Here is a 22,492-nt window from a genome sequence, read left to right as displayed (position 1 = left end):
AGCACAACTGAGCAAAGGTGATTCAAAAAAATGGAGAGAAACTCTGCCATGCAGTGCCATGCTGAGCAGACTGGTTTACAGCCACAAGAGAGACTCAGTGTTCACAGATCATAAAATCTTCAGGGAGCAAAGCTCTCAGAGAAGCTATAATGCAATCCACAGATAGAATACAGTCAATAAGCTCCAAATGAAATGTTAAACAGTGCATGGATAGCTTTTTGTTCAGCTTTTTCTTCGTATCCTTTTTCCCCCTTTCTAAAGTCTCAGAATCAGAATCAGAATACTTTATTGATCCCTGGGGGAAATTATTTTTTGTTACAGTGCTCCATTTTAAACCAACAACCAACCTCTTCAGAGGCTTTGCAATTTGTCAAACAGCAGCTGGTAAAAAGGCTTTTGCAGTGAGGCAGGGAGCCTGTTCAAACCAGATTATGCTTGATTTGATGACTGCAGAGAACTTGGGGCTGACAGCTCCGATTCGGATCGGTTCTCCCTTGAAAAGGCATTAGTGTGTTCTGTCATGGCAGGATTTCTGTTCAATGTGCAGGTAGATTGAAATCAAAGGGCACCAAAGACACCCAAACCTGAGGGATCATTACGTGACACCCAAAGCATCTGAGCAGTCTCATTCCTTCATCTGTACCAAATTACTCAGATTCACAGACGTCGTGCACAGCAGACCTGCAATACAACGATGAATAACAGGAGTTACGCCTGCGTTTGACAGGTCAAAATGTCACAGGGAGCAGTTCAGTTAAGTTTCATTCCCCTCCAGAAATCACTTCATGCATGATTATCAGGAACCTTTGAGTAATGACAGCACTTAAATGAGTGTTTCCTTACCATATTCCACTTTGTCACCAAGTTTTAGGATGAGAACGTTTTTTTTCTACTTTATTTTTTTTTATATCGTTGTTATTATTTCTGTTGTAATTTGTGTTTGTTTTTTGTTTGTTTGTTCAGTTTTTCAGCCTTGTTGCATTTTTTTCTATTTCCGTTGTGTTTTATTCAACTTCTGTTACATTTTGCAGGATTTTGCAGCTTTTTCTATTGACGGGTGTTTTCTTCAGGGCCACCATATTATCATTATCTTTAAAACTGCATTTGAAACTTAATGCTGAGTTTTTACTTTCTGCAGTTGAAGTTATCTAAAGAAACTGTGTGTGGGTGCAGCTGAAAAAACGTCTTTTGGCAAATAACACAGAAATTCTGAAATCCTCTACTGCTTATATCAAAGAGAATAAAAGAAACCAAAGCTAAACTCTAAAAGATTATTTATTTCAGCTTGTTTACAGTTATCCACACCTCACAGCTTTTTATGGGTTGATAGTTTTCCTGATCCAATCTGCATACTCAGGATCACAGAGGTCCATGAAGGCAGCCGGTGCTCTGCATACAAAGTCCAGATCTCCCACAAAAGAAGAGACCCCATAAATCCTGCCATTATGAACCACTCCTCCACCAGAGTCTCCCTGCAAGACAGAAATACAGTTTCCCAGGTTTATAAAATCTTTCTGTATTTTGTATGTTTAATAAATGCAGCTGTGAGCTGAGGGATCATGCAAACTCACTCGACATATATCTTTCCCAGGACTTTGTCCACAGAACCAGTGCTGATAGCTCCTGACTCGGTGGACCTCGGGGAATTATTTCTGTAAAATATCATTGAGCTCTGTACAGCTGACAACCTCAGTCTCTGCACAGTGAAGAGAGGGTGATTCACCAGGTTCTAGAAAAAAGGGACAATTAGTTCAGCTTAAAGCACTTTTTAAAAAATGATGCAGATTTGTATTTTATGCAGAAATGCAGCAGAAAGAAATAAAATGGTCTGAGCTCACAGGAAAAGCTTGTTTTTGCTTTGAACACATTAGAAATGAAGAAAAATACAATTTCAGTACAAATATCTGCAACATCTCTTTACTAATAAAGTAACAGTTTGGATGGTTTGTTTTCTTTTTTTCTTAATACAACAAATTTGTTAAAAATCATCTTCCTTCTTTTCTCATTAGCTAGTCCAGTGGTGGCACCATAACCTGCGACCTCAACTCTGGAATGACACAAGAAGTGTTTGGACGCTTTTCTCTCCTTTTTTTGTCAGTTACATACAAATACATATATTGATTGTTTTGCACGTTAACTTTGAAATGTTGCCCTGAGGCCTGTACTATGAAGCAGGATCTCATCTCTCCAGGTAACTTCAGAGTTCTATATGAAGGATTTTGACTTCTTACCAGAGAAAATTGTAAGAGTAACCCTGACCTGCTGTTATATTAGTTATGTCCTTTATAGAGTTTTAGTCACCACTTTATCATCACGCACCACACCTGGCTAGCATGCTTGCACTGTGCTTGCTCAGCGCATTGGGACACCATTCAAGCTCACTGCAGCACATGCTACTTCCTGTTTTAAAGGGCTTTGTAGCAGCCCTTGTTACATGCGTGGGCACGGAGCATGAAGCAGAAAGCACAGCTTAAAAGAGAAGTTGATATACCCGGCGGCGTGACACTGACTGGTGTTTTACACCCTTTTTGGCTCCTACCTCAAAGCACACTGTGCGCTGTCGATCTTATGTGCTGCACAGTAATGTTTAATATTTAGTATTTACAGTTATATTCCCATATATCATTGTGATGTTGTTTATTCTATTGCTCTCGTTTTCTTCTGCTTGTTTTCTTTTTTCATTCTCAGCAGGTGAAATTAAAAAAGTATCTATTGTTAGCTAGTTTATTGTTTATTGTTTATTTATTGTGTCATTCTTTCTCCCTGTCCTATCCCCCAGTCATGTCTGTCCCGTCTTTAAAAAACAAAAATAAAATAAATACATAATTATAATAAAGGTCAATCAAATGGACCAATATGGCAAGGCCATGATGATCCACTTGGTAAAGTAAATCCACTTGGCATCTTTCTTGGCCTTCAGACAACAATTCTGATTGCTAAAGATCCAAACCGGACAACAAAAAAACAAACAAAAACAAAACAAAACATTTCTATGAAAAAAAACAAAACAAAAAAACACAGAAAACCGTACATTTGCACTCAATGCTTGAACTTAACGCTGCTACTGTATTTGTTTTTGTCCCTGTTAGCCTTTATGAGCAGTGGCTCAGGAGGCACAGACCATCTCCACGTGTTGAGCCAATATTTTATGTATATTTACTTAGGTGATTATCTTTTCATATACAGATATAGTGTTTTAATGGGGTATTTATTTTAATGAATATAATCATACATAAAAATGTGAGCAATATCATTTATATAGATCTGTTTTAGTGCTGTGATTCCCCACAGCATGCCCCAACAGAGATCCCAATACCTCTGAGTGTTTTCAATCTGAATGAAAATAAGTAAGCAGCGGAAGGGGAGGCCACCGGTGTTCATGAAATCAAGCTTCATGAATTCAGCAGAGGCTTGTTTAGGATTTTAGATTTCTCGTTAATTCAGGAAGAGAGAACAAAAGCTCTCCTATTATTCTCTTTGTGGCTGTTATTAAATTCTGGCGACGATGCAGTGATATTGTTACAGCCCTACTCTTTACATCTGATTTTATTTTTTCTCATTAGGAGTTTTCCTGTTGAAACATTTTTGGCTGTTGTCATCGTCTGTGTGCATTGTCTGTGTTTCCAGGCCAGAAACCGTAGCGGACAGGTGGGCTACGTCCCGGAGAAATACCTGCAGCTGCCCTCCTCCAACAGCCTGCTGAGCATGCTGCAGTCGCTGGCCGCGCTGGCCGCCCGATCCCAGTCCTCCAGCAACTCCACCGAACCTGAAACCGAACTCCCAACCGGCTCCGTCACCTCACACTATTCAAAGCACATTTATATGATGGCTAAAGTGGTGAATGTGGATTATTAAAGGAGGACATTGCATTACACTATCTGTAGATGTCTTTATTATTGTGATCATGACAGGTTCATAAAATAAAACCAGACAGGTTGAGAAAAAAATTATGGGGACCTGCATGAAGATATGCTGACATTACTTGAAACAAGAGGTTCCTACTGAAATTTTACATGTCATGTTAGCTAGTCACAGCTGTATATGGGCTGGGATAAAAAGCACAGCATCCCTTCTGCTTCCTCTTTTTCTAAATCAGAAAGCGTTGTTTGATGTCTTTTGATTTAACATGAGCATTTTTTTCGTAGTGTTAGTTAAACATGCGGTGTTAAGAACACCACGTGACTGATAAATCAGTGTCTCTGTGCGCCAGTGTGGAGTTGTGTCCAACCTGACTGTTGGCGATGACGAGGAAGCGTCCCACCACATCATCAACATTATAGTCTTCAAGATCAGGATCGTCTCTGATAGGTGGGTCACTGCAGAGCTGGTCCCAGCAGAAGCCCTCAGGAGGGTTGTAGCCATTAGGAAGGATCCCTGTTGGTTAACGGGGGCAAGCGGTTAAAAAATAATGTGACACCGTCCTGTTGCTGAGTCCAGAAGTCATTAACATAAAGGGATGAAGAAAGAAACTTTGCATACCAGTAAAGAGGTCAGCCATTGGAGGAGTGAGGCTGTCGGAGGCTCTCCATAGAAGCTCCTGCTCCTTATTCCTCATCCTGCGAGCCCGGTCTTGATAGTCTAGACGACCAAAGAAGAAGCCATCGAATCCCATCTGCAGCAAAAGACAGACAGTTAATGGTTAAAGGAAAGTCAAATGGAAAGCCAGTGAACTAAAGTGTGCCTTCATGTAATAATGCAGCATTCTGGAAATAAGCCCATTTGATTCATTGCAGAGCAGCAAATCTGATAATGACGATACAGCCAAAAATTTGTAATGAGAAAACGGAGAGTCTTTCTCGACGTGAGTGCTACCTTCTAACTCTAATTAGCCTCAACTCTCTTCTTTAACTGATAAATTCTCCCATTTTAAGTCTCACTAGAAATCAGGCCTTCCTTAAGGTGACCAATTATGCTCATCCTTCTATTCTGCCCTATACTGCTGATATTAAACATGGCCAACGTTTGAAAGTGTGACAGTGAATGAGCTGAGCAATTCTGAAGTGTGACTCGTGCAAAACTCGAAGAATAAACATAAAGAGCTATGCTACCTGTGCAAACATGGAGGCGTGTTCCCGGGCGTGGCCAAGGGGGTCGATGTGCCAGGCGACGCGGGGACGGCCACAGGCTCCAAAAGTCTCATTAAGGAACCTCAGACCAATGGTCATCTGGTCTATGACGGCGCTGTAGTGTGTGGCAGCCTCGTCGCTCATACACCAACCACCATTCACAAATTCCAGACGGCCTGCGGGAGGAGCAGCTTTTGGTAAGGATGCACTGAAACACTTAACGCAGCTGTATAGTACTGAATGGGTATTTACCTTCATTAACCAGCTGTTTGACTGTCTGCTGCATGCTGGAGCTCTGACTCTTCCACCAGTGGTAGAAAAAGGCCGTCTCCACATAGATGAACCTCCTATCTGGATTCTTCCACAACTGATCCACAACTGAGTCCAGGATGTACTGAACACCAGCGTGCTGGATGTCATTACGATCTACGCGCACAAATGTGCACAGATTTAGGACAAAAGAGACGTTATTTTGTCAATGCTTCAAGAAGTGGTCAGAATTTAGTTGCTGTGTGTCACAGTTTGAAAAATATTTATTTACACTAACGTATCTTAACAGCAAGAAAGTATATGTGCTCATCTGCATTCATGCATATGCCCAAACAAACCACCCTCATTGCAGATGAGTTCTGCTTACATATTAACCCAGACTGGAAATCAATATCAAATGACGGTCACCTGCACAACACCTGGCCTTACAACTTACTATAAACAACATGTGACATTAAAATATGCAAGCTCGACAATCAATTGCACTAAAAGCATAAAACTCTAAAGCAATGAAGAAGTAAACTGTTGCAGTAAACAGTACATTATGAGGCAGCGTGAAATACACGACAGAGTATAAAATTAAACGAAGGTGTTTTAATATCGTCTTCTGGTACATTTCGACAGTGGCTCGGGCCACTTCGGGGGTGGGGTGCCCTCGGCCTCTCGGCCTGGGGCTCGGTCACTCTGGCGCAGCTGGCTGCCGGCGGAGCTCACGGGCAGGTCACTGCAAACCCCCCTGGCTTCTGCTCCACAGCTGCTGAGTGACCCCTCATCTGGGGCTCTCCTCAGCTCTTTCTGGGACAGTGGCACAGCTGCCCCTCTGTTGGTCTTCCTTGGTCTCTTGTGCTCTGAGGGCCTCTGGATGTCTGGAGTCTTGATCTCCTCCATACCTGCTTCATGCCCTGGAGGACGGGGCTGTGGCTCCCCACACCCTCTAGCAGATCATTACATGAAGGAACCTTTTAAAAACAAGCGCGCTCATGCTCACAGGTGTACACACGAGTGCTCACACACACAAACTACACCCTTTTTGGCTCCTACCTTAAAGCACACTGTGTGCTGTCGATCTTACGTGCTGCACAAAAATTGTTTAACATTTAGTATTTACTGTTATATTCCCATAGATCATCGTGATGTTGTTTATTCTATTGCTCTAGTCTTCTTCTGCTTGTTTTCTTTTTTCTTTCTCAACAGGTGATCCAGGAAAAGAAAAAGAGAAAAAAAAGGTGATGAAGCAGATTTTCATTGTCTTTTCTCTCTATCTCTTTTCTCCTTTTTCTTTCCCTCTCCTTCTGTTAACTTTCTTCTGAACTTTTCTTCTTGTTTTTCTTTCCCATCCCCGAGTCCAGTCTGGCCTGATTACAATATCTTAGAATAAAAATAACTAATAAAGATCAAATAAACTATGACAATCAAGTGGGCCAGTATAGCAAAAGGCCCACTTGGGAAAGTAAATCTGTTGGGCATTTTTCTTGGCCTTCAGACAATAATTCTGATTGCTACAGTGCCAGACAGGACACAAAAAAAAAGAAAAAAAAAGATACATTTCCACATTTCGCACAGCCCCAACAACAGACAGTAGTTCGAACATGAGTGATGGCTGTCACTCCAGTTCACATTCAAATCAAATCCAGAGATCATGTGAATGAACCACCATTAAAACACATCATAGGGCTTTAAAGCAGGAGGATAACGCTGCTGGTCACAAGACCCACAATCACTTGTAGCAGCAATCAGGAAGATATTTAGTACCAGTCAATAGAGCAGATTAACTTGCATCAGCAGAACTACTAGAGTAAATAGAAACATATGCAAACATTTGACAGAGTAAACACAGAGCAGGAGGTTGGCTAATAGCTTCACAGTGTTTTTTCTGTATGTGTCACACTGACCTCCATAGAAGTACTGGTCCACAGTCTTGAGCCAGCCAACGTCATCATGTGTGTGCGGGACCAGGTGGACATTCAACATGCCCGGCTTGGTGGCATGACATGACTGCACACAGACACACACTCTATGAATACAGCTGTACTGCTCTGTCGGAAGAGTCATAATGTCGACAAATATTCACTCCAAAAAGTGATCGTCTGCCAAAAATATTTTCTTTCTTTCTTTCTTTTTAAATTATAAATATGTATTTATTTGATTTGATTTTCGGTTGTTACAGACGGGACAGACATGACTGGGGGATAAGACAGGGAGAAAGAATGAAAGAAAGAGAGGGGGAGAAAGAAAAATAGAGGGGAGAAGAGATGGTGAGAAAGGTACGCAAGATCGACAGCGCACAATGTGCTTTGAGGTAGCAGCCAAGAAAGGTGTAGTTTGTGTCTGTGAAAACCCGTGTGTCCGCCTGTGTGCACACCTGTGTGCACACCTGTGTGGATCAGCATGCTTGTATTCAAAAGGTTTCTCCATGTAACGATCTGCTAGGGAGTGTGGGGAGCCCCCAGACATTCAGAGGCCCCAGAATACGAGGACCCAAGGAGGACCACCAGGGGTGCAACCGTGCCACCCTCCTGGGAAGAGCTGAGGAGAGCCCTAAACGAGAGGTCACCCAGCAGCCACAGAGCAGAGGCCAGAGGGAGTTGCAGTGGCGTGCCCGCGGGATCTGCCGGCAGCCAGCTGTGCCAGAGAGAATTGGGCCTCAGGCCCAGAGGCTAGAGGCCTGAGTGCACCCCACCTCCCGGAAGGGGCCCAGCCGGGCCACGGGCACCAGGCCCTGCCAGTTGGCCACCAGGAGTGAGTCGGCACATACATGAGCGCTCAGCCCCAGACACCAAGAACCACCAACACACCAACGTCTGAGGGCATCAGCCACTGGCAGGGAGTGCAGTGAGGGGAGATAGGCCTCCAAACCTCGGAGAGCCTGAGATGTTCCCAGAGAGGTGGAGTCTAAGACCCAAGCTGACATATAAACACAGACGGTGCATTCCCACCCCCATATACACAAACTCACCCGACGTGGAGACAGACACAAAGAGTCTAACTCTATATCTCAGGTCCAGGTACCCCCGCCCTCAGAGGGGCAAACCGGACCCGGACCCAGGAGATGTAACCCTTCTCTCTGGGGTGGAGGAAAGCAAACCGCCTCCTTATCTGCAGCAGCAGGGAGGCCCCGCATCCCAGACCCCAATCTGACGGCCAGCACCTCCTCCCAGTCCCCCTGCCCAGACGGTTAACAGAACGGGGGTGAGTGAAGACCCCAAACCTCCCTCCACCCGCTCATATGTAGTGTTGCTGCGTCCTGTTCTTAAGTGCATTTAATTATTACTGTCTGTAATTTTAAAAAGCAAAGTTTTCAAGAAATCAACATCCAGGTTTGCAGTTAAAGCCACAAACTCAATCTTCTACCAGTTAATTGTATAACAAACAACCTCACCAGATCTAATAGTACAGGAACAGATCGCTCAGGATTTGACAGGACCAAAACAACATCATCTGCATATATATTCCACAATCACATAGGGATGGGGGTGGGGGGTGGGGCTTGTGTTTAGAATTAGAATTAGAATTAGAATTCAACTTTATTGTCATTGCACATGCACAGGTACAGGGCAACGAAATGCAGTTTGCATCCATCCAGAAGTGCTTTAGTGATATAGATATATTACAATATATAATAGCAATAATATAGATATGTGGCTACAATGTAGCTTGCCATCACCAGTGTGTGAATGTGTGTGTGAATGGGTAAAAAAAAAAAAGAGGCAGCACGGTGGCACGGTGGTTAGCACTGTTGCCGCACAGCAAGAAGGTCCTGAGTTCAATTCCAACATCAGGCTGGGGTCTTTCTGTGTGGAGTTTGCATGTTCTCCCCGTGTTTGCGTGGGTTCTCTCCGGGTACTCCGGCTTCCTCCCACTGTCCAAAGACATGCAGCTTGTGGGGATAGGTTAATTGGATAATTCAAATTGCCACTAGGTGTGAATGGTTGTCTGTCCCTGTGTGTTGGCCCTGCGACAGACTGGCGACCTGTCCAGGTTGTACCCCGCCTTTCGCCCTATGACAGCTGGGATAGGCTCCAGCGCCTCCCGCGACCCTGAAAAGGATAAGCGAATGGATGGATGGATAGATATGTAAGTATATTACAGAAATGGGTCTATTATGGTATGTTATAATGTACACGGTATGAAGTATGTTGTGAATATTCTATAACTATAAGTATGTACAGGCTGTAGTGAGTACAAGCTATGAACAGGATATAAATATGAAAAACTATACAGAATATGAAATAATGATACTGATGTTTGTTGCATTTGAAATTATCTGACAGTTAAAATGTTTTATTATTTGTATTGCTCAAAATGACAGCGTGTAATCTGTTATCAGACTCAACTGGCTTCTCTCAAAAAGTAAAATAAGCCCCCCCACCACTTTAATCACACTCTAGATCTTGTTTTAACATACGACATAGAAACGGAACATTTAACAGATAACTCGTAAGCTGGAGATGAAATGGTGTGCAAAAATGTAGTAGATCATCATTTAGCCTGCTTTATTAAAAAAGCCCTCCATAAAGCTAGAACATCTTACTATTCATTACTGATTGAAGAAAATAAGAACAGCTTCTTCCCATGTGCTGTCAGAACTCTTAATGCAAACTAAAAGTATGAACTGACTTCCCCAGTTCATCCACTGTGATGCTGCTATTGATTAGCTATGTGCAATATCTCAGTCTTTCCATGTTTTGTGCAATATTTTAGGCTCATGTGCCATATCTCTAGTGTGTGCAATATTTATGGTCCTGTGCAATATTTTGGTCTCAGTGGTATCTCAGTGGTATTACCACCCTAAACAACCATAGCCCCTCCATCCAGCCAGCGATCGTGGCTCAAGAGTTGGGAGGTCGCCTTGTAATCGGAAGGTTGCCGGTTCGAGACCTGGCTTAGACAGGCTCGGTCGTCGTGTCCTTGGGCAAGACACTTCACCTGTTGCCTACTGGTGGTGGTCAGAAGGCCCGGTGGCGCCAGTGTCCGGCAGCCTCGCCTCTGTCAGTGCGTCCCAGGGTGGCTGTGGCTACAATGTAGCTTGCCATCACCAGTGTGTGGATGACTGGATGTATAGTGTTTTGGGGTCCTTAGGGACTAGAAAAGCGCTATACAAATACAGACCATTTACCATTTCACCCCTATTTATTTTATTATATAACTGCCCTTGTATACACCCACAATGTTTCTGTTTCAATGTTTCTTACGCATACACCATGTATATAGTTGGTTATTTTTTTCCCTCGTTGTACATTGTTTTCTCTTCTTTACTTTCATTGCATCTCCAGCCCAGTACAGCTTAAGGGAAGTTGGGACAATGTAAAAGACTTTCTTTAGGCAATTGCATTTGAATTACCTAAATTCATGACAGGCATTCAAGCAGTAATGCCTGGACTGAGAAACAAACACACCAAGCTTCTGTGTTGTTTGAGCCAGAGACTGCACTTGTGGATGAACAATACAAACATTTTATGTTTATTATGTCAGTAATGTAACTTGCAATAAAAAGTTATGGGAAGCTTAGACTTAGTTTCAGAATAATTACATCTGATACTTTGTTTTATTGAAAAGGTTATTAAAGTTTTAAATTGTATGACAAATAAAATAATAAATTACTAAAAAACACCAGCTACAATATTCGTAATATGTGTGTTGTTCAGCAGAACAGTGTCCAGTATGTTAGTTGATATACTTTATTTACATTTGAAAACAAAAGTTGGCATTACAAGGAGCGTTTTTAATTCTTAATTTTTAAATAAACATACAGTGTTTATATTAAGTGTTGAATTAGAAAAAGATTCAAGGATATTATGTCAGACAATGGCAGTAAGAAACATAGTGTTAAAATAGCTGTATATAGCATTATCTCTTTGACCTGAAGATTAATCTTGAGAAGAGGTCAAAGGTCAGTTATCGTTATGGGGTCTTGCTATATGCTATGACACAAACATAGCAGAGTTGTAAGTATCATAGTTTCTAGGCTCTAAGGCTTTTTGTCAGTTTAATAGTGAGCTTTACAAGATTGATGTTCGTGCTCAAGGTTGGCACAGGCCTAAGTTCGCTTATGACCACTAGAGCTGAAAACAAGACCTCAAGCAATCCTAAGGCTAATTAGCGCGGCTAGCATTTTAATATCTGTTAAATGTTGTCATTGCTAACATATACCTGTTTTACAGCATGGTGAGTAGCGAGAACGCTAAGTTATTGTTAGCTTCGATAAGAAAAATGTGAAGATGTAATATTACCATGAGCTATATGCTAATGTTATTCACTCAAGCAAACATCTCAGTTACGGATTTGCTGCTTTCTAATATCTATGTTTATTTCTGGATATACCTATACCTACGTGCTTATATTACATCCCACATAAAGGGTGATAAGGCAGTAACTATAAATGACCATAAATTAACTGTAAATTACATTGCAGTGAGCTCCATTCTTATAGTTTTATTACGTGCACACGCAGTTGGCAACCGTAACCAAGGCGAGTGTTTAAATGCACTTCCACAACGTTCCATTCGTTCTTTTGTGCTGGCTCGTGAACTTGTCTTGACCTGCTCCAAACTCAGCTTGTGGAAAGATAACTTTTGGAGAATATTTCTACAGAAAGCGGAATTTACTAGAAAGCGACAGTACAAACGACTTCTGAGTCGTTTGTACTTGTGTTTCGTCATAACAGCAAAGCTGGCTGGCTCATCATGGATCCGGACTCATTGAAAGTCACCTGGCTGGTACGTTTCAAAGATTCTTCAATTATTTTAAGAGTCACTAGACAACTATAATAATTTAACAAGTTCCAGTGTGAATATCAAATTTTTAATGTGATCAAAATATGTGTATTCCAAGATTTTTCCCGGTAAATAGTTTGTATGCTTTAAATTTTGCGGGACAGCTGTAGAATTTATTACCGACTGGCCTATGAATGTGAAAAAAGGTGTTACTTTGATTGAAGGCTTCAAATTTGACACTGCCCCCCAATAAAATGGTTAAACTAGCTTAATGGACAAAGATTAGTAAAATACTCCCCAAAAAAAGAATAAAAATAAAATCAGTTTCTATGGTAACAGCATTTTGTCACAATGATAGAACATGCAGGTGAACACACCAGATCCCCTGTAGCTCCTGACATCATTTTCTTCTCTGGATCAAAAGCTTCATTAGGTAAACTATAACGTTTTTTCCCAGCTACATAACGCAGTGATAAAAAAAATAATCAAAACAAAATAATATAAAAATAATATTGAAAACATTAAGCATAGTCAAAATAATCATGAAGTCAAACCTTTATGTGTGTGTTTTATTTTGTGTTTTATTTTAAAAAATATGTGCTTGGAGTTCCACTGCCTTTGTTTGTATTGGGAACATTTAGGACATGAAATTGGTACATTAAACCTCTGATGCTGTTTCAAAATGTGTTACATTGTTAATGAAAGAATTGTAATAAATAAATAAATAAATAAGAGAATGAGCTACCTAGTTAGTTATACATTTCCTGTAGTATATTTATGTAACAAGCTATTTATGTCCAGTTATTTACAAATGAGTACCTATTATCCATTACCTACTCCAACGTAGTGTTTGCATAAAGGTTTAAAAAGGACAAATAAAAAGAAATGAATGTATACAAAATAAAATAGTGTTACCATAAAAGTGTAGTGTGCACAGAGTGAGCTGCCTTGGTGGAGGTTTGGTGCTCTTCTATTAAAAATGGATGCTTCACTTAATGATGTGAACTTAGTTGACATCTTTTGATCTCACATGAAAAAGTCGAAGTGTCACTCAGTCTGACATAAATGTAGCCTAAAATGCTCTTCTGTCATCATCTGCTCAAACTAATAAATGTAGGTCTGTTGCTTTAGCACTGGCTGTTTATTACATTCCTAATGTTATTTTAAACTTGTTTCCTTACAGACTGTCTTGACTATGTGGTTGAGCGTCCTGCAGAAGAAGGCCTTCCTCAAGTCATCAGGATCCTGGATGACAGTCTCCCGAACGCCATCTCTTCTGATGAAGCACAGGAAACTGATGCCCAGCGTGTCGGTGACGGTGAGTATATCCCTCCCTCAGTCTTCCCCTTTTCTCATAAAGAACTGGATGCTGATGCGTGTCAGCGAAGTGCAAGATGAAAAAACCCTCCCTGAAAATGAGGAATCAATGCTGGAAAGTCATTTTATTGCTTTGAGGTCTGTTTATTGCAAATATCTTTGACTTGTTTTTATGCCTTGTAATGTTTATGTGTGTATTTATGTCTTATAATGTTTATATGTGTATTTATGTCTTGTACTGCTGGTAAGTAACTTTTTTGCACTGAGGTCTGTTTATTCCAAATATCTTTGACTTGTTTTTATGTCTTGTAATGTTTATGTGTGTATTTATGTCTTGTATTGCTGTTAAATGTGTATGTATGTCTTCAATTGCTGGTAAGTAACTTTCTTGCACTGAGGTCTGTTTATTGCAAATATCTTTGACTTGTTTTTATGTCTTATAATGTTTATGTGTGTATTTATGTCTTGTATTGCTGTTAAATGTGTATGTATTTCTTCAATTGCTGTTAAGTAACTTTCTTGCACTGAGGTCTGTTTGTTGCAAATATCTTTGACCTGTTTTTATGTCTTATAATGTTTATATTTGTACTTATGTCTTCAATTGCTGGTAAGTAACTTTCTTGCACTGAGGTCTGTTTGTTGCAAATATCTTTGACTTGATTTTATGTCTTATAATGTTTATATCTGTACTTATGTGTTGCATTGCTCGTGAGTAACTTTCTTGCACTGAGGTCTGTTTATTGCAAATATCTTTGACTTGTTTTTATGCCTTATAATGTTTATGTGTGTATTTATGTCTTGTATTGCTGGTAAGTAACTTTCTTGCACTGAGGTCTGTTTGTTGCAAATATCTTTGACCTGTTTTTATGTCTTATAATGTTTATGTCTGTATGTATTTCTTCAATTGCTGTTAAGTAACTTTCTTGCACTGAGGTCTGTTTGTTGCAAATATCTTTGACCTGTTTTTATGTCTTATAATGTTTATGTCTGTATGTATTTCTTCAATTGCTGTTAAGTAACTTTCTTGCACTGAGGTCTGTTTGTTGCAAATATCTTTGACCTGTTTTTATGTCTTATAATGTTTATGTGTGTATTTATGTCTTGTAATGATTATGTGTGTATGTATGTCTTGGATTGCTGGTAAGTAACTGTCTTGCACTGAGGTCTGTTTGTTGCAATTATCTTTGACTTGTTTTTATGTCTTCAAATGTTTATGTGTGTATTTATGTCTTGTAATGATTATGTGTGTATGTATGTCTTGTATTGCTGGTAAGTAACTTTCTTGCACTGAGGTCTGTTTGTTGCAAATATCTTTTACCTGTTTTTATGTCTTATAATGTTTATATTTGTACTTATGTCTTGTATTGCTGGTAAGTAACTTTCTTGCACTGAGGTCTGTTTATTGCAAATATCTTTGACTTGTTTTTATGTCTTGTAATGTTTATGTGTGTATTTATGTCTTGTATTGCTGTTAAATGTGTATGTATGTCTTCAATTGCTGGTAAGTAACTTTCTTGCACTGAGGTCTGTTTATTGCAAATATCTTTGACTTGTTTTTATGTCTTATAATGTTTATGTGTGTATGTATGTCTTATAATGTTTATATTTGTACTTATGTCTTGTATTGCTGGTAAGTAACTTTCTTGCACTGAGGTCTGTTTATTGCAAATATCTTTGACTTGTTTTTATGTCTTTTAATGTTTATGTGTGGATGTATGTCTTCAATTGCTCTTAAGTAACTGTCTTGCACTGAGGTCTGTTTGTTGCAAATATCTTTGACCTGTTTTTATGTCTTATAATGTTTATATTTGTACTTATGTGTTGTGTTGCTGGTAAGTAACTTTCTTGCACTTAGGTCTGTTTATTGCAAATATCTTTGACCTGTTTTTATGTCTTATAATGTTTATATTTGTACTTATATCTTGTATTGCTGGTAAGTAACTTTCTTGCACTGAGGTCTGTTTGTTGCAAATATCTTTGACTTGTTTTTATGTCTTCTAATGTTTATGTGTGTATTTATGTCTTGTAATGATTATGTGTGTATGTATGTCTTGGATTGCTGGTAAGTAACTTTCTTGCACTGAGGTCTGTGTATTGCAAATATCTTTGACTTGTTTTTATGTCTTCTAATGTTTATGTGTGTATTTATGTCTTGTAATGATTATGTGTGTATGTATGTCTTGTATTGCTGGTAAGTAACTTTCTTGCGCTGAGGTCTGTTTGTTGGAAATATCTTTGACTTGCTTTTATGTCTTATAATGTTTATATTTGTACTTATGTGTTGCATTGCTGGTAAGTAACTTTCTTGCACTGAGGTCTGTTTGTTGCAAATATCTTTGACCTGTTTTTATGTCTTATAATGTTTATGTCTGTATGTATTTCTTCAATTGCTGTTAAGTAACTTTCTTGCACTGAGGTCTGTTTGTTGCAAATATCTTTGACTTGTTTTTATGTCTTATAATGTTTATATTTGTACTTACGTCTTGTATTGCTGGTAAGTAACTTTCTTGCACTTAGGTCTGTTTATTGCAAATATCTTTGACCTGTTTTTATGTCTTATAATGTTTATATTTGTACTTATATCTTGTATTGCTGGTAAGTAACTTTCTTGCACTGAGGTCTGTTTGTTGCAAATATCTTTGACCTTTTTTTATGTCTTATAATGTTTATGTGTGTATTTATGTCTTGTATTGCTGGTAAGTAACTTTCTTGCACTGAGGTCTGTTTGTTGCAAATATCTTTGACCTGTTTTTATGTCTTATAATGTTTATATTTGTACTTATGTCTTGTATTGCTGTTAAATGTGTATTTATGTCTTGTATTGCTGTTAAATGTGTATTTATGTCTTGTATTGCTGTTAAATGTGTATTTATGTCTTGTATTGCTGTTAAATGTGTATTTATGTCTTGTATTGCGGTTAAATGTGTATTTATGTCTTGTATTGCTGGTAATTAACTTTCTTGCACTGAGGTCTGTTTGTTGCAAATATCTTTTCCTTGTTTTTATGTCTTGTAATGTTTATGTGTGTATTTATGTCTTGTATTGCTGGTAAGTAACTTTCTTGCACTGAGGTCTGTTTGTTGCAAATATCTTTGACCTGTTTTTATGTCTTATAATGTTTATGTGTGTATTTATGTCTTCAATTGCTGGTAAGTAACTTTCTTGCACTGAGGTCTGTTTGTTGCAAATATCTTTGACTTGCTTTTATGTCTTATAATGTTTATATTTGTACTTATGTGTTGCATTGCTCGTGAGTAACTTTCTTGCACTGAGGTCTGTTTATTGCAAATATCGTTGACCCTTTTTTTATGTCTTATAATGTTTATATTTGTACTCATGTCTTGTAATGATTATGTGTGTATGTATGTCTTGTATTGCTGGTAAGTAACTTTCTTGCACTTAGGTCTGTTTATTGCAAATATCTTTGACCTGTTTTTATGTCTTATAATGTTTATATTTGTACTCATGTCTTGTATTGCTGGTAAGTAACTTTCTTGCACTGAGGTCTGTTTGTTGCAAATATCTTTGACTTGTTTTTATGTCTTCTAATGTTTATGTGTGTATTTATGTCTTGTAATGATTATGTGTGTATGTATGTCTTGGATTGCTGGTAAGTAACTTTCTTGCACTGAGGTCTGTTTGTTGCAAATATCTTTGACCTGTTTTTATGTCTTGTAATGTTTATGTGTGTATTTATGTCTTGTATTGCTGGTAAGTAACTTTCTTGCACTGAGGTCTGTTTATTGCAAATATCTTTGACCTGTTTTTATGTCTTGTAATGTTTATGTGTGTATTTATGTCTTGTATTGCTGGTAAGTAACTTTCTTGCACTGAGGTCTGTTTATTGCAAATATCTTTGACCTGTTTTTATGTCTTGTAATGTTTATGTGTGTATTTATGTCTTCAATTGCTGTTAAGTAACTTTCTTGCACTGAGGTCTGTTTGTTGCAAATATCTTTGACCTGTTTTTATGTCTTGTAATGTTTATGTTTGTATTTATGTCTTGTATTGCTGGTAAGTAACTTTCTTACACTGAGGTCTGTTTGTTGCAAATATCTTTGACTTCTTTTTATGTCTTCTAATGTTTATGTGTGTATTTATGTCTTGTAATGATTATGTGTGTATGTATGTCTTGTATTGCTGGTAAGTAACTTTCTTGCACTGAGGTCTGTTTGTTGCAAATATCTTTGACTTGCTTTTATGTCTTATAATGTTTATGTGTGTATTTATGTCTGGTATTGCTGTTAAATGTGTATTTATGTCTTGTATTGCTGGTAAGTAACTTTCTTGCACTGAGGTCTGTTTATTGCGAATATCTTTGACTTGTTTTTATGTCTTTCAATGTTTATGTGTGTATGTATGTCTTCAATTGCTCTTAAGTAACTTTCTTGCACAGAGGTCTGTTTGTTGCAAATATCTTTGACCTGTTTTTATGTCTTATAATGTTTATATTTGTACTTATGTCTTGTATTGCTGGTAAGTAACTTTCTTGCACTTAGGTCTGTTTATTGCAAATATCTTTGACCTGTTTTTATGTCTTATAATGTTTATATTTGTACTTATATCTTGTATTGCTGGTAAGTAACTTTCTTGCACTGAGGTCTGTTTGTTGCAAATATCTTTGACTTGTTTTTATGTCTTCTAATGTTTATGTGTGTATTTATGTCTTATAATGTTTATGTCTGTATGTATGTCTTCATTTGCTTTTAAGTAACTTTCTTGCACAGAGGTCTGTTTGTTGCAAATATCTTTGACCTGTTTTTATGTCTTATAATGTTTATATTTGTACTTATGTCTTGTATTGCTGGTAAGTAACTTTCTTGCACTTAGGTCTGTTTATTGCAAATATCTTTGACCTGTTTTTATGTCTTATAATGTTTATATTTGTACTTATATCTTGTATTGCTGGTAAGTAACTTTCTTGCACTGAGGTCTGTTTGTTGCAAATATCTTTGACTTGTTTTTATGTCTTCTAATGTTTATGTGTGTATTTATGTCTTGTAATGATTATGTGTGTATGTATGTCTTGGATTGCTGGTAAGTAACTTTCTTGCACTGAGGTCTGTGTATTGCAAATATCTTTGACCTGTTTTTATGTCTTGTAATGTTTATGTGTGTATTTATGTCTTGTATTGCTGGTAAGTAACTTTCTTGCACTGAGGTCTGTTTATTGCAAATATCTTTGACCTGTTTTTATGTCTTGTAATGTTTATATTTGTACTTATGTGTTGCATTGCTGGTAAGTAACTTTCTTGCACTGAGGTCTGTTTATTGCAAATATCTTTGACCCTTTTTTTATGTCTTATAATGTTTATATTTGTACTTATGTGTTGCATTGCTGGTAAGTAACTTTCTTGCACTGAGGTCTGTTTGTTGCAAATATCTTTGACCTGTTTTTATGTCTTGTAATGTTTATGTGTGTATTTATGTCTTGTATTGCTGGTAAGTAACTTTCTTACACTGAGGTCTGTTTGTTGCAAATATCTTTGACTTCTTTTTATGTCTTCTAATGTTTATGTGTGTATTTATGTCTTGTAATGATTATGTGTGTATGTATGTCTTGGATTGCTGGTAAGTAACTTTCTTACACTGAGGTCTGTTTGTTGCAAATATCTTTGACCTGTTTTTATGTCTTCTAATGTTTATATTTGTATTCATGTCTTGTATTGCTGGTAAGTAACTTTCTTGCACTGAGGTCTGTTTGTTGCAAATATCTTTGACCTGTTTTTATGTCTTATAATGTTTATATTTGTACTTATGTCTTGTATTGCTGGTAAGTAACTTTCTTGCACTGAGGTCTGTTTATTGCAAATATCTTTGACTTGCTTTTATGTCTTATAATGTTTATGTGTGTATTTATGTCTGGTATTGCTGGTAAGTAACTTTCTTGCACTGAGGTCTGTTTGTTGCAAATATCTTTGACCTGTTTTTATGTCTTATAATGTTTATGTGTGTATTTATGTCTTCAATTGCTGGTAAGTAACTTTCTTGCACTTAGGTCTGTTTGTTGCAAATATCTTTGACTTGCTTTTATGTCTTATAATGTTTATATTTGTACTTATGTGTTGCATTGCTCGTGAGTAACTTTCTTGCACTGAGGTCTGTTTATTGCAAATATCTTTGACCCTTTTTTTATGTGTTATAATGTTTATATTTGTACTCATGTCTTGTATTGCTGGTAAGTAACTTTCTTGCACTGAGGTCTGTTTATTGCAAATATCTTTGACCTGTTTTTATGTCTTATAATGTTTATATTTGTACTTATATCTTGTATTGCTGGTAAGTAACTTTCTTGCACTGAGGTCTGTTTGTTGCAAATATCTTTGACTTGTTTTTATGTCTTCTAATGTTTATGTGTGTATTTATGTCTTGTAATGATTATGTGTGTATGTATGTCTTGGATTGCTGGTAAGTAACTTTCTTGCACTGAGGTCTGTTTATTGCAAATATCTTTGACCTGTTTTTATGTCTTGTAATGTTTATGTGTGTATTTATGTCTTGTATTGCTGGTAAGTAACTTTCTTGCACTGAGGTCTGTTTATTGCAAATATCTTTGACCTGTTTTTATGTCTTGTAATGTTTATGTGTGTATTTATGTCTTGTATTGCTGGTAAGTAACTTTCTTGCACTGAGGTCTGTTTATTGCAAATATCTTTGACCTGTTTTTATGTCTTGTAATGTTTATGTGTGTATTTATGTCTTCAATTGCTGTTAAGTAACTTTCTTGCACTGAGGTCTGTTTGTTGCAAATATCTTTGACCTGTTTTTATGTCTTGTAATGTTTATGTTTGTATTTATGTCTTGTATTGCTGGTAAGTAACTTTCTTACACTGAGGTCTGTTTGTTGCAAATATCTTTGACTTCTTTTTATGTCTTCTAATGTTTATGTGTGTATTTATGTCTTGTAATGATTATGTGTGTATGTATGTCTTGTATTGCTGGTAAGTAACTTTCTTGCACTGAGGTCTGTTTGTTGCAAATATCTTTGACTTGCTTTTATGTCTTATAATGTTTATGTGTGTATTTATGTCTGGTATTGCTGTTAAATGTGTATTTATGTCTTGTATTGCTGGTAAGTAACTTTCTTGCACTGAGGTCTGTTTATTGCGAATATCTTTGACTTGTTTTTATGTCTTTCAATGTTTATGTGTGTATGTATGTCTTCAATTGCTCTTAAGTAACTTTCTTGCACAGAGGTCTGTTTGTTGCAAATATCTTTGACCTGTTTTTATGTCTTATAATGTTTATATTTGTACTTATGTCTTGTATTGCTGGTAAGTAACTTTCTTGCACTTAGGTCTGTTTATTGCAAATATCTTTGACCTGTTTTTATGTCTTATAATGTTTATATTTGTACTTATATCTTGTATTGCTGGTAAGTAACTTTCTTGCACTGAGGTCTGTTTGTTGCAAATATCTTTGACTTGTTTTTATGTCTTCTAATGTTTATGTGTGTATTTATGTCTTGTAATGATTATGTGTGTATGTATGTCTTGGATTGCTGGTAAGTAACTTTCTTGCACTGAGGTCTGTGTATTGCAAATATCTTTGACCTGTTTTTATGTCTTGTAATGTTTATATTTGTACTTATGTGTTGCATTGCTGGTAAGTAACTTTCTTGCACTGAGGTCTGTTTATTGCAAATATCTTTGACCCTTTTTTTATGTCTTATAATGTTTATATTTGTACTTATGTGTTGCATTGCTGGTAAGTAACTTTCTTGCACTGAGGTCTGTTTGTTGCAAATATCTTTGACCTGTTTTTATGTCTTCTAATGTTTATGTGTGTATTTATGTCTTGTATTGCTGGTAAGTAACTTTCTTACACTGAGGTCTGTTTGTTGCAAATATCTTTGACTTCTTTTTATGTCTTCTAATGTTTATGTGTGTATTTATGTCTTGTAATGATTATGTGTGTATGTATGTCTTGGATTGCTGGTAAGTAACTTTCTTACACTGAGGTCTGTTTGTTGCAAATATCTTTGACCTGTTTTTATGTCTTCTAATGTTTATATTTGTACTCATGTCTTGTATTGCTGGTAAGTAACTTTCTTGCACTGAGGTCTGTTTGTTGCAAATATCTTTGACCTGTTTTTATGTCTTATAATGTTTATATTTGTACTTATGTCTTGTATTGCTGGTAAGTAACTTTCTTGCACTGAGGTCTGTTTATTGCAAATATCTTTGACTTGCTTTTATGTCTTATAATGTTTATGTGTGTATTTATGTCTGGTATTGCTGTTAAATGTGTATTTATGTCTTGTATTGCTGGTAAGTAACTTTCTTGCACTGAGGTCTGTTTATTGCGAATATCTTTGACTTGTTTTTATGTCTTTCAATGTTTATGTGTGTATGTATGTCTTCAATTGCTCTTAAGTAACTTTCTTGCACAGAGGTCTGTTTGTTGCAAATATCTTTGACTTGTTTTTATGTCTTATAATGTTTATGTCTGTTTGTATGTCTTCAATTGCTGTTAAGTAACTTTCTTGCACTGAGGTCTGTTTGTTGCAAATATTTTTGACCTGTTTTTATGTCTTATAATGTTTATATTTGTACTTATATCTTGTATTGCTGGTAAGTAACTTTCTTGCATTTAGGTCTGTTTATTGCAAATATCTTTGACCTGTTTTTATGTCTTATAATGTTTATATTTGTACTTATATCTTGTATTGCTGGTAAGTAACTTTCTTGCACTGAGGTCTGTTTGTTGCAAATAGCTTTGACTTGTTTTTATGTCTTCTAATGTTTATGTGTGTATTTATGTCTTGTAATGATTATGTGTGTATGTATGTCTTGGATTGCTGGTAAGTAACTTTCTTGCACTGAGGTCTGTTTATTGCAAATATCTTTGACCTGTTTTTATGTCTTGTAATGTTTATGTGTGTATTTATGTCTTGTATTGCTGGTAAGTAACTTTCTTGCACTGAGGTCTGTTTATTGCGTATATCTTTGACTTGTTTTTATGTCTTTCAATGTTTATGTGTGTATGTATGTCTTCAATTGCTCTTAAGTAACTTTCTTGCACTGAGGTCTGTTTGTTGCAAATATCTTTGCCTTGTTTTTATGTCTTATAATGTTTATATTTGTACTTATGTCTTGTATTGCTGGTAAGTAACTTTCTTGCACT

The 22,492-nt window shown here is 37.1% G+C and overlaps 1 protein-coding gene and 1 pseudogene across 2 annotated transcripts in view; both read right to left on the bottom strand.

Annotated features, from left to right (window-relative positions):
* Positions 1–1,316: 1,316 nt before the first annotated feature.
* LOC308395323 (kallikrein-8-like) overlaps positions 1,317–22,492 on the bottom strand; it is an 88,818-nt pseudogene continuing 67,642 nt past the window's right edge. Inside the window, exons 4-6 of the transcript in view lie at positions 1,995–2,047; positions 1,572–1,729; positions 1,317–1,472 (exon numbers count right to left, since the gene is read on the bottom strand). The product of the transcript in view is annotated as a kallikrein-8-like (transcript). The remainder of the gene's footprint in view (positions 1,473–1,571; positions 1,730–1,994; positions 2,048–22,492) is intronic.
* On the bottom strand, positions 4,166–7,307 carry LOC308395923 (lysosomal alpha-mannosidase-like; the record flags this gene model as incomplete). Its single annotated transcript, XM_080880972.1, has 5 exons — positions 4,166–4,374; positions 4,480–4,612; positions 5,049–5,242; positions 5,319–5,492; positions 7,229–7,307. 5 exons carry the CDS (start codon positions 7,305–7,307, stop codon positions 4,166–4,168), a joined length of 789 nt encoding a protein of 262 aa, XP_080737098.1.

This window comes from Rhamphochromis sp. 'chilingali' (genome assembly GCF_963969265.1).
Source record: "Rhamphochromis sp. 'chilingali' genome assembly, chromosome: 4".
NCBI lineage: Eukaryota > Metazoa > Chordata > Actinopteri > Cichliformes > Cichlidae > Rhamphochromis > Rhamphochromis sp. 'chilingali'.
The sequence above is the reverse complement of the archived record's forward strand: the minus strand, read 5'-3'. Positions and strand labels throughout refer to the sequence as shown.